We start from the raw sequence: 13,382 nt of genomic DNA on the forward strand, positions 1-13,382 counted from the left end.
TGAACATGCAATTCTCTGGCAACAGCTTTGTTGGTGATTCCTGCAGTCAGCATGCCAATTACACGCTCCCTCAAAACTTGAGACATCTGTGACATTTTGTTGTGTGACAAAACTTCACATTTTACAGTAGCCTTTTATTGTCCCCAGCACAACTTTCACCTGTGTAATGATCATGCTGTTTAATCAGCTTCTTGATATGCCACACCTGTCCGGTGGATGGATTATCTTGGCAAAGGAGAAATGCTCACTAACACGGATGTAAACACATTTGTGCACAAGATTTGAGAGAAAAAAGCTTTTTGTGCGTATGGAACATTTCTGGGATCTTTTATTTCAGCTCATGAAAAATGGGACCAACACTTTACATGTTGTGTTTATATTTTTGTTCAGTATAGAATGTCTGATGGATTCGAATGTCTGGTAAATTAGATTGTCTGTTTAGAATGCCAAAAGGTGTCAGAACATTGTCCCTGTGCAGATGGAATTCTTGACCTCTCACAAGATCTCATAAGGAAGGAGTCATGTTTTGACTATTTTTCATTTGTTTTGAGTGCGTTGGCATGCACTTCAGTTTTGCTGCATTCCTTTTTTTGTTCCTTATTTTTATTGTTTAGCACGGTGGATTGGCAACTGGCGGCCTGCGGATCAATTAAATAGATAACGGCAATATTTATTATCTATTTTCCATGATTTATTGACAACATTATACATGTGTGTGTATAGGGTATTTCATTTTATTGTTCATAATGTGGACATAATTAGTAGTTTTTTTCAGCTTCAGTACAAAATCTCAAACACGTAGGACATCGTCAATAACCATCAATAGGCCTACTGTTGGACGTTGAGAATCATATCTCTTGTAATGGCTGTATGGATTCTTCAAAAGGCACATTCATCACTTTTAGAGCGTTTGTCTGTGACACATTTTTTTTCTGATTCTACCGAACTATTGATTAAGACATGTGTTTGACTTTGAATTAAGGTAGGAATGTATCCCTAATGGATAAGATGGTAGAATGGATTTTAGGCACGTTTGAATACACAGTTCTGTCTCTGGTGATTGTTTGTTTGTTTGGTGTGAATATGGATAAGATGGTATGCAGTATTCTGTGGTATGCGGCTCCTGTTGGCCTGGTTTTATTTCAGACCCTAAGCGCTTTCCCTAGGGCCCCTACCACTTCAATGTTTACCGAACTGTAAGAAATGGATAGGAGAGTATGAGTAAGCAGTATAATGATGTTCCATCAAGCCTTCCAAGACGCTTTGCTCCATAAGTGGAGATTCTATAGTGCTTTCATCTGTCCAGTGTTTTCAGATGAGTAGAAGGGTTAGGATAAGGAACTAGAGATCTAAATTGAACCGGGCCGTACTTTTATATTAGTGAAACCTGAAGGGGTATGTACATATGTTTGGAATATATGTGGAAGAGGTTAGGCGATAGGCTAGGGATTGAAAAGGTACCAGGGTTTATAGGAGTGACATTAACAGTGCATCTCTCCTCCCCAGGCCCAGTGGTGCAGCATGTGATGACCCACACCTGGAACAAAGGTTCCCTCAGCCAGAGCCGCAGCACAGGGTGGCGGGAACACTGCCCCCATAGGCCACATGGTGAGACCATGGGTGGGGCCTGGCCTGAGCGCACGCTGCGATTTGGCAGGACCATGAAGAAGCGCGGGACCAAGCGAGGAAGGGGAGGGGTTAAAGAGATGATGGACAAGAGGGAGAAGACTCCGGAGCGGAATAGGAGGCGAAGCAGGAAATCATATCCCTTACGAGGAAGGGGAGGGGCTTCAGAGGAAGAGGGACTTAGCTGTCACGTTTTACTCACCCGGTTGGAGGAGGACATCCGGGAGCAGGAGGACACCAGTGAGAGGGGGAATGATTCGCCCAGCCAACCGCCGGTCAAACCTGAATCCCGGTGCAAGAAACTGGGCAAAGGAAAAGGCAAGGCCAAGGGGAAACTCCTGGCGAAGAAGATGATACCCAAAACTAAATCAAAAACCACCAGTGATGTGCAGGAGTCGCCGTTTCCAGAGCCACGTAAGCGACGGCTAGCTTCTCTCAACGCTGAGGCGGTGAACAGTCTACTGTTGGAGAGACCCAACGAGACCCAGCTGGCTGCCAAACAGGCCAGGAGACAGCAGGAGGAGCCCTCCAGCGGTGAGTCAACCCTGGGGACAGATCCAGCTAGGGGAGGGGTGGCTGGAGGTCCTAAAGCTCCAAGAGCCAGCAGCAGCAAGGCCTCCACATCGCACAAGCCTGAACTGTGTCGACGCTCCAAAAAGGCCAAGAAAGTCTCCAAGAAACTGGCCAAACCAGACAGAGGAGAGAAGAAAGAGACAGGGATGATGACTCTACAGATGTTACACGCCCCTGCTCCTCGGCGGCTAGCCGGACTCAACGCTGCTGCGCTGCTAAAGTTAACGAGCACCTCCGCGACTAGCAAACAGCGAGTGAAAACAACATCAACTACGACGACCGACTGCAAGACTACGAGCGCCGCATCAGTTGATGTGACGCAGAAGCAACCGCGACTGAATCTTAAACAGTGTGGCCGCCAGCCTAAGCCGAAGGGAAGGAAGTTGATTCCAGAACAGGGAGGCTGTTCAGCCTGCAAGAAGTCCAACTTTGAGCCCAAAGTGGAGTGGGAGTCTGGAGGTTGCACCCATCGGCTAACCAAACCAGGCTACCAGTCGTGCAGCATGCTAGCCTACCCGCTGAAGCCTGTTGTCAAAGAGGAGCAGGTGGAGGCAGAGCTGAGCCCGTACTACTGCTGCCCTCCAGAGGGCTCTGTGGAGTACTGCCACCGCCTAGCATTGTTCCTGGGTCAGAAGGCCTATGCCGACTCAGAAGAACGACCTTTAAACTCTGCCATGACCTCTGTGAAGCAGGAGTGCCTGGTGACATCGCCCTCCATGGCCCACCCTCACTCCCATGCAGCCCTGACCCTCAGCCCCCACCCCTGTCTATGCACCGCTGACCCCGCCTGCTTCTCCAGCTACTACGTCCACATCGCACACCCCGGAGCAACGTCGACCACCCTCAGCTCGCGACCTCTGAACTTTGGCCCCTCGACAATGTGTCCCGGCAGGGTGTCTGGCTCCAAGCTGCTGGGTCCTCCGGTGTCCCACACCTCGACGCTGGCCCAACCTGCCTTCTGTGGCTCAGTGGGCTCGCCCTGCTACAGCGAGGCCTGCCGGGTCAGCGGCTACACCTACAGAGCCATGCAGCCGGTCAACAGCAGGCAGTGTTCTTTCTCCACAGGCTGCTCCGGGTTAACACACGGCATCAAGACAGGTAAGACAGGTATGCCTACTGACTAGGCCCTATATGCTGATTTAAATGTTTCAGCATAGACCAGCCTTCGTTGTGTTTTCGCTGGTGACCAGCCTTTGTTGTGCTTTTGCTGGGGACCAGCCTTTGCTGTGTTTTCACAAGTGACCAGCCTTCGTTGTGGTTTTGATGGGTACCATAAATTAGCATATTTGGGGAGCATGGTCTAATCAGGGTTTCCGTTAGTAAAATGTGGTGGCGGACAACGTCACAGGGAAGATTTTAATTTACAGGCTATTTCAGAAATTTACCGGACACATATGCATTTACTGGATCCATATGTAACCCATTAGGGCGTCCACCCACGGTGCTCAGAATGAAAGAAATCACATTTCGATTATGGTAATTAATCTTAACCGAACATGCAACTCCTGTAATGAAGCAGCCAATAAAAAGTCATTTTCAAACATTTGCCAAAATGTTCAAACAGCGCACTTGATGAGAGTGGTTCCATATGTGACAGAGATTAAAATCCCTGTTAGAGTTTCAAGTTTGGAGAACCTTACAATTTATCCTACAATTTCTACCGATCTGCCAGTTATGATGTTCATATGCGCATTTCCGTGGAACATTTTCATTTAAATAATAACGTTTTCTCTAACTCTGTCACATGGTTAATCATAAAAATCTGAATTAAAAAGGTAAACTAATGTAAGAGCACCAGCCTCAGCCATATGGACGCGTTGATACACCGTGATCCATTGGCGGCTAAAGAAATGAGTGCATGGAACTCATAGCCTTTAGGTCAATGCAGCAGTGGGCCTATAACTTCCATTGTCAACTAAGTCAAAATACATAAAGCCGAAAATAAGATAAATTCAGGCTCTTTCAATTTCATTAATCTCTCTTCTCAGCCTGTCTGCCTCCCTTTCTATATGTCTTGAGATACTATTTCTATCAATTCCTCATTACATATGTTTACTACTGGTGATATACAGTGCCTTGCAAAAGTATTCATCCCCCTTGGCGTGTTTCCTATTTTGTTGCATTACAACCTGTAATTGAAATTGATTTTTATTTTCATTTCATGTAATGGACATACACAAAATAGTCCAAATTGTAGTCCAAATTGGTATAACGGAAAAGGGGTGCGTGCATATGTATTCACCCCCTTTGCTATGAAGCACCTAAATAAGATCTGGTGCAACCAATTACCTTCAGAAGTCACATAATTAGTTAAATAAAGTCCACCTGTGTGCAATCTAAGTGTCATATGATCTGTCACATGATCTCAGTATATATACACCTGTTCTGAAAGGCCCCAGAGTCTGAAACACCACTAAGCAAGGGACACCACTAAGCAAGCGGCACCATGAAGACCAAGGAGCTCTCCAAACAGGTCAGGGACAAAGATGTGGAGAAGTACAGATGAGGGTTGGGTTATAAAAAAATATCAGAAACTTTGAACATCCCACGGAGCACCATTAAATCCATTATTAAAAAATTGAAAGAATATGGCACCACAACAAACCTGCCAAGAGAGGGCTGCCCACCAAAACTCACAGACCAGGCAAGGAGGGCATTAATCAGAGAGGCAACAAAGAGACCAAAGATAACCCTGAAGGAGCTGCAAAGCTCCACAGCGGAGATTGGAGTATCTGTCCATAGGACCACTTTAAGCTGTACACTCCACAGAGCTGGGCTTTACGGAAGAGTGGCCAGAAAAAAGCCATTGCTTAAAGAAAAAAATAAGCACACACGTTTGGTGTTCGCCAAAAGGCATGTGGGAGACTCCCCAAACATATGGAAGAAGGTACTCTGGTCAGATGAGACTAAAATTGAACTTTTTGGCCATCAAGGAAAACACTATGTCTGGCGCAAACCCAACACCTCTCATCACCCCGAGAACACCATCCCCACAGTGAAGCATGGTGGTGGCAGCATCATGCTGTGGGGATGTTTTTCATCGGCAGGGACTGGGAAACTGGTCCGAATTGAAGGAATGATGGATGGCGCTAAATACAGGGACATTCTTGAGGGAAACCTGTTTCAGTCTTCCAGAGATTTGAGACTGGGACGGAGGTTCACCTTCCAGCAGGACAATGACCCTAAGCATACTGCTAAAGCAACACTTGAGTGGTTTAAGGGGAAACATTTAAATGTCTTGGAATGGCCTAGACAAAGCCCAGACCTCAATCCAATTGAGAATCTGTGGTATGACTTAAAGATTGCAGTACACCAGTGGAACCCATCCAAGTTGAAGGAGCTGGAGCAGTTTTTCCTTGAAGAATAGTTATGCACGCGCAAGTTTTCCGTTTTTTTTGTCTTATTTCTTGTTTGTTTCACAATAAAAAATATTTTGCATCTTCAAAGTGGTAGGCATGTTGCGTAAATCAAATGATACCAACCCCCAAAAAATCCATTTTAATTCCAGGTTGTAAGGCAACAAAATAGGAAAAATGCCAAGAGGGGTGAATACTTTCGCAAGCCACTATGTAATGGGGAATTTATCAAAATAAACAATCAAAGGGCAAATAATTCACACAATGAAACAATGAATGCGCAAGATTTGACAACTCAATAATCAGCTAGGCCTATTGCCATTTAGGGCTCCCGAGTGGCGCAGCGGTCTAAGGCACTGCATCTCATTGCTTGAGGCGTCACTACAGACCCCCTGGTTAGATTCCAGGCTGTATCACAACCGGCCGTGATTGGGAGTCCCATAGGGCGGCGTACTCGGGAGCCCCGGCGCGCCGATGTAAGCCGTCATTGTAAATAAGAATTTGTTCTTAACTGACTTGCCTAGTTAAATAAAGGTAAAAAATTAAATAAAGAAATATGCTCTGTCAAAATTGTGAGCTTCCCAAATAGGCAAGTTTGTGATTTGAAACAATCCGCAGCTATAAAAAAAATAATAATAGATTGATTCTCAATTCCTCTGTGGCCATGTCATGCTTTCTGGTGAAGTATTTTGAGGTATTTTATTTATTTCTGTATAGACAGGAGTAATTGTATAATTTTGGCAAATTTATTTCAATTTACTTCCCTAGCATATTTGACGTGCCGCCACTGAAAGACTTCCTCATATGCCATTTCTCTCCTGTTCTATTGGTTTTTATATAAACTTTATTTTGTTGTCCAGAAGCCAAAGGCACAATCTTAGTCATATTAATTGCCGTAGATTTTCAAGCCAATTGAAGTCAAAACTATAACTATGCCACTCAGGAACATTCAATGTTGTTTTGGTATGCAACTCCAGTATAGATTTGGCCTTGTGTTTTAGGTTATTGTCCTGCTGAAAGGTTAATTTGTCTCACAGTGTCTGATGGAAATCAGACTGAACCAGGTTTTCCTTTAGGATTTTGCCTGTGCTAAGCTCTATTCCGTTTCTTTTTATCCTAAAAAACTCCCTAGTCCTTGCAGATGGCAAGCGTACCCATATCATGATGCAGCCACCAATATACTTGAAAATATGAAAAGTGGTACTCAGTGATGTGTTGGATTTGCCACAAACATAACGCTTTGTATTCAGGACATAAAGTTAATTTCTTTGCCACATTTTTTGCAGTTTTCCTTTAGTGCCTTTCACTCTGTCATTTAGTTTAGTATTGTGGAGTAACTACAATGTTGTTGATCCATCCTCAGTTTTCTCCAATAACTGTTTTAAAGTCACCATTGGCCTCATGGTGAAATCCATGAGCGGTTTCCTTCCTCTCCGGCAACTGAGTTAGGAAGGACGCCTGTCTTTGTAGTGACTGGGTGTATTGATACACCATCCAAAGTGTAATTAATAACTTCACCATACTCAAAGGGATATTCAAATTTTGCTTTTTCTATTTTTACCAATCTACCAATAGATGCTCTTATTTGGAAAACCTCCCTGGTGTTTGTGGTTGAATCTGTGTTTGAAATTCACTGCTCAACTGAGTCCATGCAATTTATTATGTGACTTGTTAAGCACATTTTTACTCCTAAAGTTATTTAGGCTTGCCACAACAATGGGGTTGAATACTTATTGACATTTTAGCTTTTCATTTTTTATTAATTTGTAACAATTTCTAAAAACATAATTCCACTTTGACATTTTGGGGTATTGTGTGTAGGCCAGTTACCCAAAATCTCAATGTAATACTTTTTTTTCATTCAGGCTGTAACACAACAAAATGTGGAAAAAGTCAATGGGTGTGAATAGGCCTGCTTTCTGAAGGCACTGTACGTAGAATCTAAATGGGTTCCCCTACAGGGACAAAACGAAGGTTCTACATGGCCCTCAAAAGGGTTCCCCATAGGGACAAATGATTGGAACCAATAGACATTCTATCTTTTAACAATCTTTATCGTACCCACTGATACAGTGGTGAAGCAGGAAATTCAGGTCGCTGGCAACCGAGACGTTCAGTTCAAATCCCAAGTGAGGTTGACTCCCAAGTTATTAGAATTTTGCTGGTATGCAAAACCACGCCCATCATAATCATATTTCCCAGCATGCTCTATTGCAGTTTGCTTTTTAGAATAGTTTGTTTCAGTATCTGTGGTTTTGCATGTACAGGGAGGGACAAAAGTATTTGATCCCCTGCTGATTTTGTACGTTTGCCCACTGACAAAGACATGATCAGTCTATAATTTTAATGGTAGGTTTATTTGAACAGTGAGAGACAGAATAACAACACAAAAATCCAGAAAAATGCATGTAAAAAATGTTATGAATTGATTTGCATTTTAATGAGGGAAATAAGTATTTGACCCCTCTGCAAAACATGACTTAGTACTTGGTGGCAAAACCCTTGTTGGCAATCACAGTGGTCAGATGTTTCTTGTAGTTGGCCACCAGGTTTGCACACATCTCAGGAGGGATTTTGTTCCACTCCTCTTTGCAGATCTTCTCCAAGTCATGAAGGTTTCGAGGCTGACGTTTGGCAACTCGAACCTTCAGCTCGCTCCACAGATTTTCTATGGGATTAAGGTCTGGAGACTGGCTAGGCCACTCCAGGACCTTAATGTGCTTCTTCTTGAGCCACTCCTTTGTTGCCTTGGCCGTGTGTTTTGGGTCATTGTCATGCTGGAATACCCATCCACGACCCATTTTCAATGCCCTGGCTGAGGGAAGGAGGTTATCATCCAAGATTTGACGGTACATGGCCCTGTCCATCATCCCTTTGATGCGGTGAAGTTGTCCTGTCCCCTTAGTAGAAAACCCCCCCCAAAGCATAATGTTTCCACCTCCATGTCTGATGGTGGGGATGGTGTTCTTGGGGTCATAGGCAGCATTCCTCCTCCTCCAAACACAGCGAGTTGAGTTGATGCCAAAGAGCTCGATTTTGGTCTCATCTGACCACAACACTTTCACCCAGTTCTCCTCTCAATCATTCAGATGTTCATTGGCAAACTTCAGACGGCCCTGTATATGTGCTTTCTTGAGCAGGGGGACCTTGCGGGCGCTGCAGGATTTCAGTCCTTCACGGCGTAGTGTGTTACCAATTGTTTTCTTGGTGACTATGGTCCCAGCTGCCTTGAGATCATTGACAAGATCCTCCCGTGTAGTTCTGGGCTGATTCAAATCAAATCAAATTTTATTGGCCACATGCGCCGAATACAACAGGTGCAGACATTACAGTGAAATGCTTACTTACAGCCCTTAACCAACAGTGCATTTATTTGTTTACAAAAAAGTAAAAATAAAACAACAACAAAAAAAGTGTTGAGAAAAAAAGAGCAGAAGTAAAATAAAATAACAATAGGGAGGCTATATATCAGGGGGGTACCGGTGCAGAGTCAATGTGCGGGGGCACCGGCTAGTTGAGGTAGTTGAAGTAATATGTACATGTGGGTAGAGTTAAAGTGACTATGCATAAATAATTAACAGAGTAGCAGCAGCGTAAAAGGATGGGGTGGGGGGGCAGTGCAAATAGTCCGGGTAGCCATGATTAGCTGTTCAGGAGTCTTATGGCTTGGGGGTAGAAGCTGTTGAGAAGTCTTTTGGACCTAGACTTGGCACTCCGGTACCGCTTGCCGTGCGGTTGCAGAGAGAACAGTCTATGACTAGGGTGGCTGGAGTCCTCACCGTTCTCATGATCATTGCAACTCCACGAGGTGAGATCTTGCATGGAGCACCAGGCCGAGGGAGATTGACAGGTATTTTGTGTTTCTTCCATTTGCGAATAATCGCACCAACTGTTGTCACCTTCTCACCAAGCTGCTTGGCGATGGTCTTGTAGCCCATTCCAGCCTTGTGTAGGTCTTCAATCTTGTCCCTGACATCCTTGGAGAGCTCTTTGGTCTTGGCCATGGTGGAGAGTTTGGAATCTGATTGATTGATTGCTTCTGTGGACAGGTGTCTTTTATACAGGTAACAAACTGAGATTAGGAGCACTCCCTTTAAGAGTGTGCTCCTAATCTCAGCTCGTTACCTGTATAAAAGACACCTGGGAGCCAGAAATATTTCTGATTGAGAGGGGGTCAAATACTTATTTCCCTCATTAAAATGCAAATCAATTTAACATTTTCGATATGCGTTTTTTTCTGGATTTTTTTGTTGTTATTCTGTCTCACACTGTTCAAATAAACCTACCATTAAAATTCTAGACTGATCATTTCTTTGTCAGTGGGCAAACGTACAAAATCAGCAGGGGATCAAATACTTTTTTCCCTCACTGTACATTGATTGATTAATTAATATATTGATATATCTTATGCTATACAAAGATAAATAACATACATATTTCTAAACTAATCCAATCTGTTAGTTGGTTGTTCCAGTTTAGATGGTTCAGGTAGTCTCATTTATTCATTTTTCTAACCCTGGCAGTCATTCTGAATGCAGATTATGGGAATCCACTCTGGCTGAATTCCAATAGGAGTTAAACCTCACTTTTCAAGCCAGCATAATGTGATTTGATGCTGGTTTTGCTTTAGCTTATGCTGGTCACCAGCGAAAACACAACGAAGGCTGGTCACCAGCGAAAACACAACGAAGGCTGGTCCGCCAGAATAACCAGCTAGAGCATGCTGGTCAGACCAGCTTGACCAGCTAGACCGTGCTGGTCTGCTAGCAGAACCAGTTTGAAATGTATGCTGGTCTATGCTGTTTTTTTCAGCAGGGCTGTTCTTCCTCCCTTCTCTCTTTCTCTCGCTCTCTCTCTCTCCCTCTCCAGAGGGTTACTCCTCCCCCAAAGGCGACCACAGCCCCTCCCTCCTGGTCTCCCCCTCCCTCCCCCTCTCGGGCTGCCCCCTCCCCACCACCCCCTCCTCCACCCAGGCCAAGCCCCATCTCCTCACCCCCCTGTCTGACCGCAGCGTGCCCCAGGCTAGACTGAAGCTGGCCAGGGAGTGCCCTCAGAGCACCAAGCCACCTAACGGCTATCTGTCCATGGGGAGAACCAGGCTGTCGCAGAAACAGCCAGCCCCGACACCCTGCTTGTCCCCCGCCAAGCAGAAGAGGGTCAGCCACCGACGGGCCACCAACGGGTGGCTGCCTGTAGGAGTGCCCACGGAGAAAGAAGTGTTCATTGCGGTGGGTTGGATCAAGAGTTTGTGTGTGTATGTGTTGAGGTACTGACGATTTTCTTCCCTCATACTACCATGGCAACCTGACCATTCCTAGCTTTCAATTGGTTTATTGTTGTTAACCCTATCAGTCCAGAGACCTCAGCAAAAATGAGCATTTCATTTATCTGACTTTCATTTATCTGCATGTCCAGCCCTTGTATTTAGCCTCACAATTAAGTGTTATACCATTTTCTTTTCAGGACAACCAGGGCAACAAGTAGAACACAAAACAATTTGACAAAAACAGCTGTATTCATTAGTTTTATTGACAAATGTCACATCAACAAAAAAAGATCAGCCTAAGCAAAAACCTGATAAAAATTGATTTATATGAATGCTGTAAGTACAGAAATGATTTGCTCACTGGGTAATGAATATCCAACTACTCAGTAACAACTGTGTGGAGTTTGGCGTTTGTGACACTATGTCCTGGGATTTCCTATCTTCTATGTTGAAAAACCCCTTACCTTCTAACGACTCTTGTGTAGCTTGTGAAAGTCCTAGAGCAAAACATGTTACGTGTTCGTGAGAGTCTCAGCTTTTCATAGATACAGTGCATTCGGAAAGTATTCAGACCCCTTCTCTTTTTCTACATTTTGTTACATTACAGCCTTATTCTAAAATTGATTAAATAAACAAGATTCCTCTTCAATCTACACACAATACCCCATAATGACAAAATATATTTTTGCTAATGTATTAAAAATAAAAAACAGAAATACCTTATTTATATAAGTATTCAGACCCTTTGCTATTAGACTCGAAATTGAGCTCAGGCGCATCCTGTTTCCATTGATCATCCTTGATGTTTCTTCAACTAGGAGTCCACCTTTGGTAAATTCAATTCATTGGGCATGATTTGGAAAGGCACACACCCGTCTATATAAGGTCCCACAGTTGACAGTGCATGTCAGAGCAAAAACCAAGCCATGAGGTCGAAGGAATTGTCCGTAGAGCTCTGAGACCGGATTGTGTCGAGGCACAGATCTGGGGAAGGGTACCAACACATTTCTGCCGTATTGAAGGTACCCAAGAACACAGTGGCCTCCATCATTCTTAAATGGAAGAAGTTTGGAACCACCTAGACTTCCTAGAGCTGACCGCCCGGCCAAACTGAGTAATCGGGGGAGAAGGGCCTTGGTCAGGGAGGTGAACCCGATGGTCACTCTGACAGAGCTCCAGAGTTCCTCTGTGGAGATGGGAGAACCTTCCAGAAGGACAACCATCTCTGCAGTACTCCACCAATCAGGCCTTTATGGTAGAGTGGCCAGACGGAAGCCACTCCTCAGTAAAAGGCACATGACAGCCCGCTTGGAGTTTGCCAAAAGGCACTTAAAGGACTCTCAAACTATGAGAAACAAGATTCTCTGGTCTGATGAAACCACAATTGAACTCTTTGGCCTGAATGCCAAGCGTCACATCTGGAGGAAACCTGGCACCATCTCTACGGTGAAGCATGGTGGTGGCAGCATCATGCTGTGGGGATGTTTTTCAGCGGCAGGGACTGGAAGACTAGTCCGGATCAGGGGAAAGATGAACAGAGCAAACTACAGAGAGAGCCTTGATGAAAACCTGCTCCAGAACGCTCAGGACCTCAGACTGGGGAAAAGGTTCAACTTCCAACAGGACAACGACCCTAAGCACACAGCCATGACAACGCAGGAGTGGCTTCGGGACAAGCCTCTGAATGTCCTTTAGTGGCCCAGCCAGAGCACGGACTTGAACCCGATCGAACATCTCTGGAGAGACCTGAAAATAGCTGTGCAGCAACGCTCCCCATCCAACCTGACAGAGCGTGAGCAGATCTGTAGAGATGAATGGGAGAAACTCCCCAAATACAGGTGTGCCAAGCTTTTAGCGTCATACCCAAGAAGATTGGAGGCTGTAATCGCTGCCAAAGTTTTATTTTATTATTTATTTTATTTTATTTAACCTTTATTTAACCAGGTAAGCCAGTTGAACAAGTTCTCATTTACAACTGCGACCTGGCCAAGATAAAGCAAAGCAGTGCGATAAAAAACAACAACAACAGAGTTACATATGGGATAAACAAAACGTACAGTCAAAAACACAGTAGAAAATCTATATACAGTGTGTGCAAATGTAGTAAGTTATGGAGGTAAGGAAATAAATAGGCCATAGTGCAAAATAATTACAATTTAGTATTAACACTGGAATGATAGATGTGCAGAAGATGATGTGCAAATAGAGATACTGGGGTGCAAATGAGCAAAATAAATAACAATATGGGGATGAGGTAGTTGGGTGGGCTAATTACAGATGGGCTGTGTACAAGTGCAGTGATCGGTAAGGTGCTCTGACAACTGATGCTTAAAGTTAGTGAGGGAGATAAGATTCTCCAGCTTCAGAGATTTTTGCAGTTCGTTGCAGTCATTGGCAGCAGAGAACTGGAAGGAATGGCGGCCAAAGGAGGTGTTGGCTTTGGGGATGACCAGTGAGATATACTTGCTGAAGCGCATACTACGGGTGGGTGTTGCTATGGTGACCAATGAGCTAAGATAAGGCGGGGATTTGCCTAGCAGTGATTTATAGATGACCTGGTG

The 13,382-nt window shown here is 44.4% G+C and overlaps 1 protein-coding gene across 1 annotated transcript in view; it reads left to right on the plus strand.

Annotated features, from left to right (window-relative positions):
- The window catches only part of LOC121552800 (bromo adjacent homology domain-containing 1 protein-like), a 66,547-nt gene that overhangs the window by 45,566 nt on the left and 7,599 nt on the right, over positions 1-13,382 (plus strand). Inside the window, exons 2-4 of the mRNA XM_041865844.2 lie at positions 1,507-3,297; positions 7,629-7,684; positions 10,529-10,783. Of these exons, the coding sequence (XP_041721778.2) occupies positions 1,527-3,297; positions 7,629-7,684; positions 10,529-10,783 (2,082 nt within the window). The 5' untranslated portion in view covers positions 1,507-1,526. The remainder of the gene's footprint in view (positions 1-1,506; positions 3,298-7,628; positions 7,685-10,528; positions 10,784-13,382) is intronic.

Source organism: Coregonus clupeaformis, chromosome 36 (genome assembly GCF_020615455.1).
Source record: "Coregonus clupeaformis isolate EN_2021a chromosome 36, ASM2061545v1, whole genome shotgun sequence".
NCBI classification, from domain to species: Eukaryota; Metazoa; Chordata; class Actinopteri; order Salmoniformes; family Salmonidae; genus Coregonus; species Coregonus clupeaformis.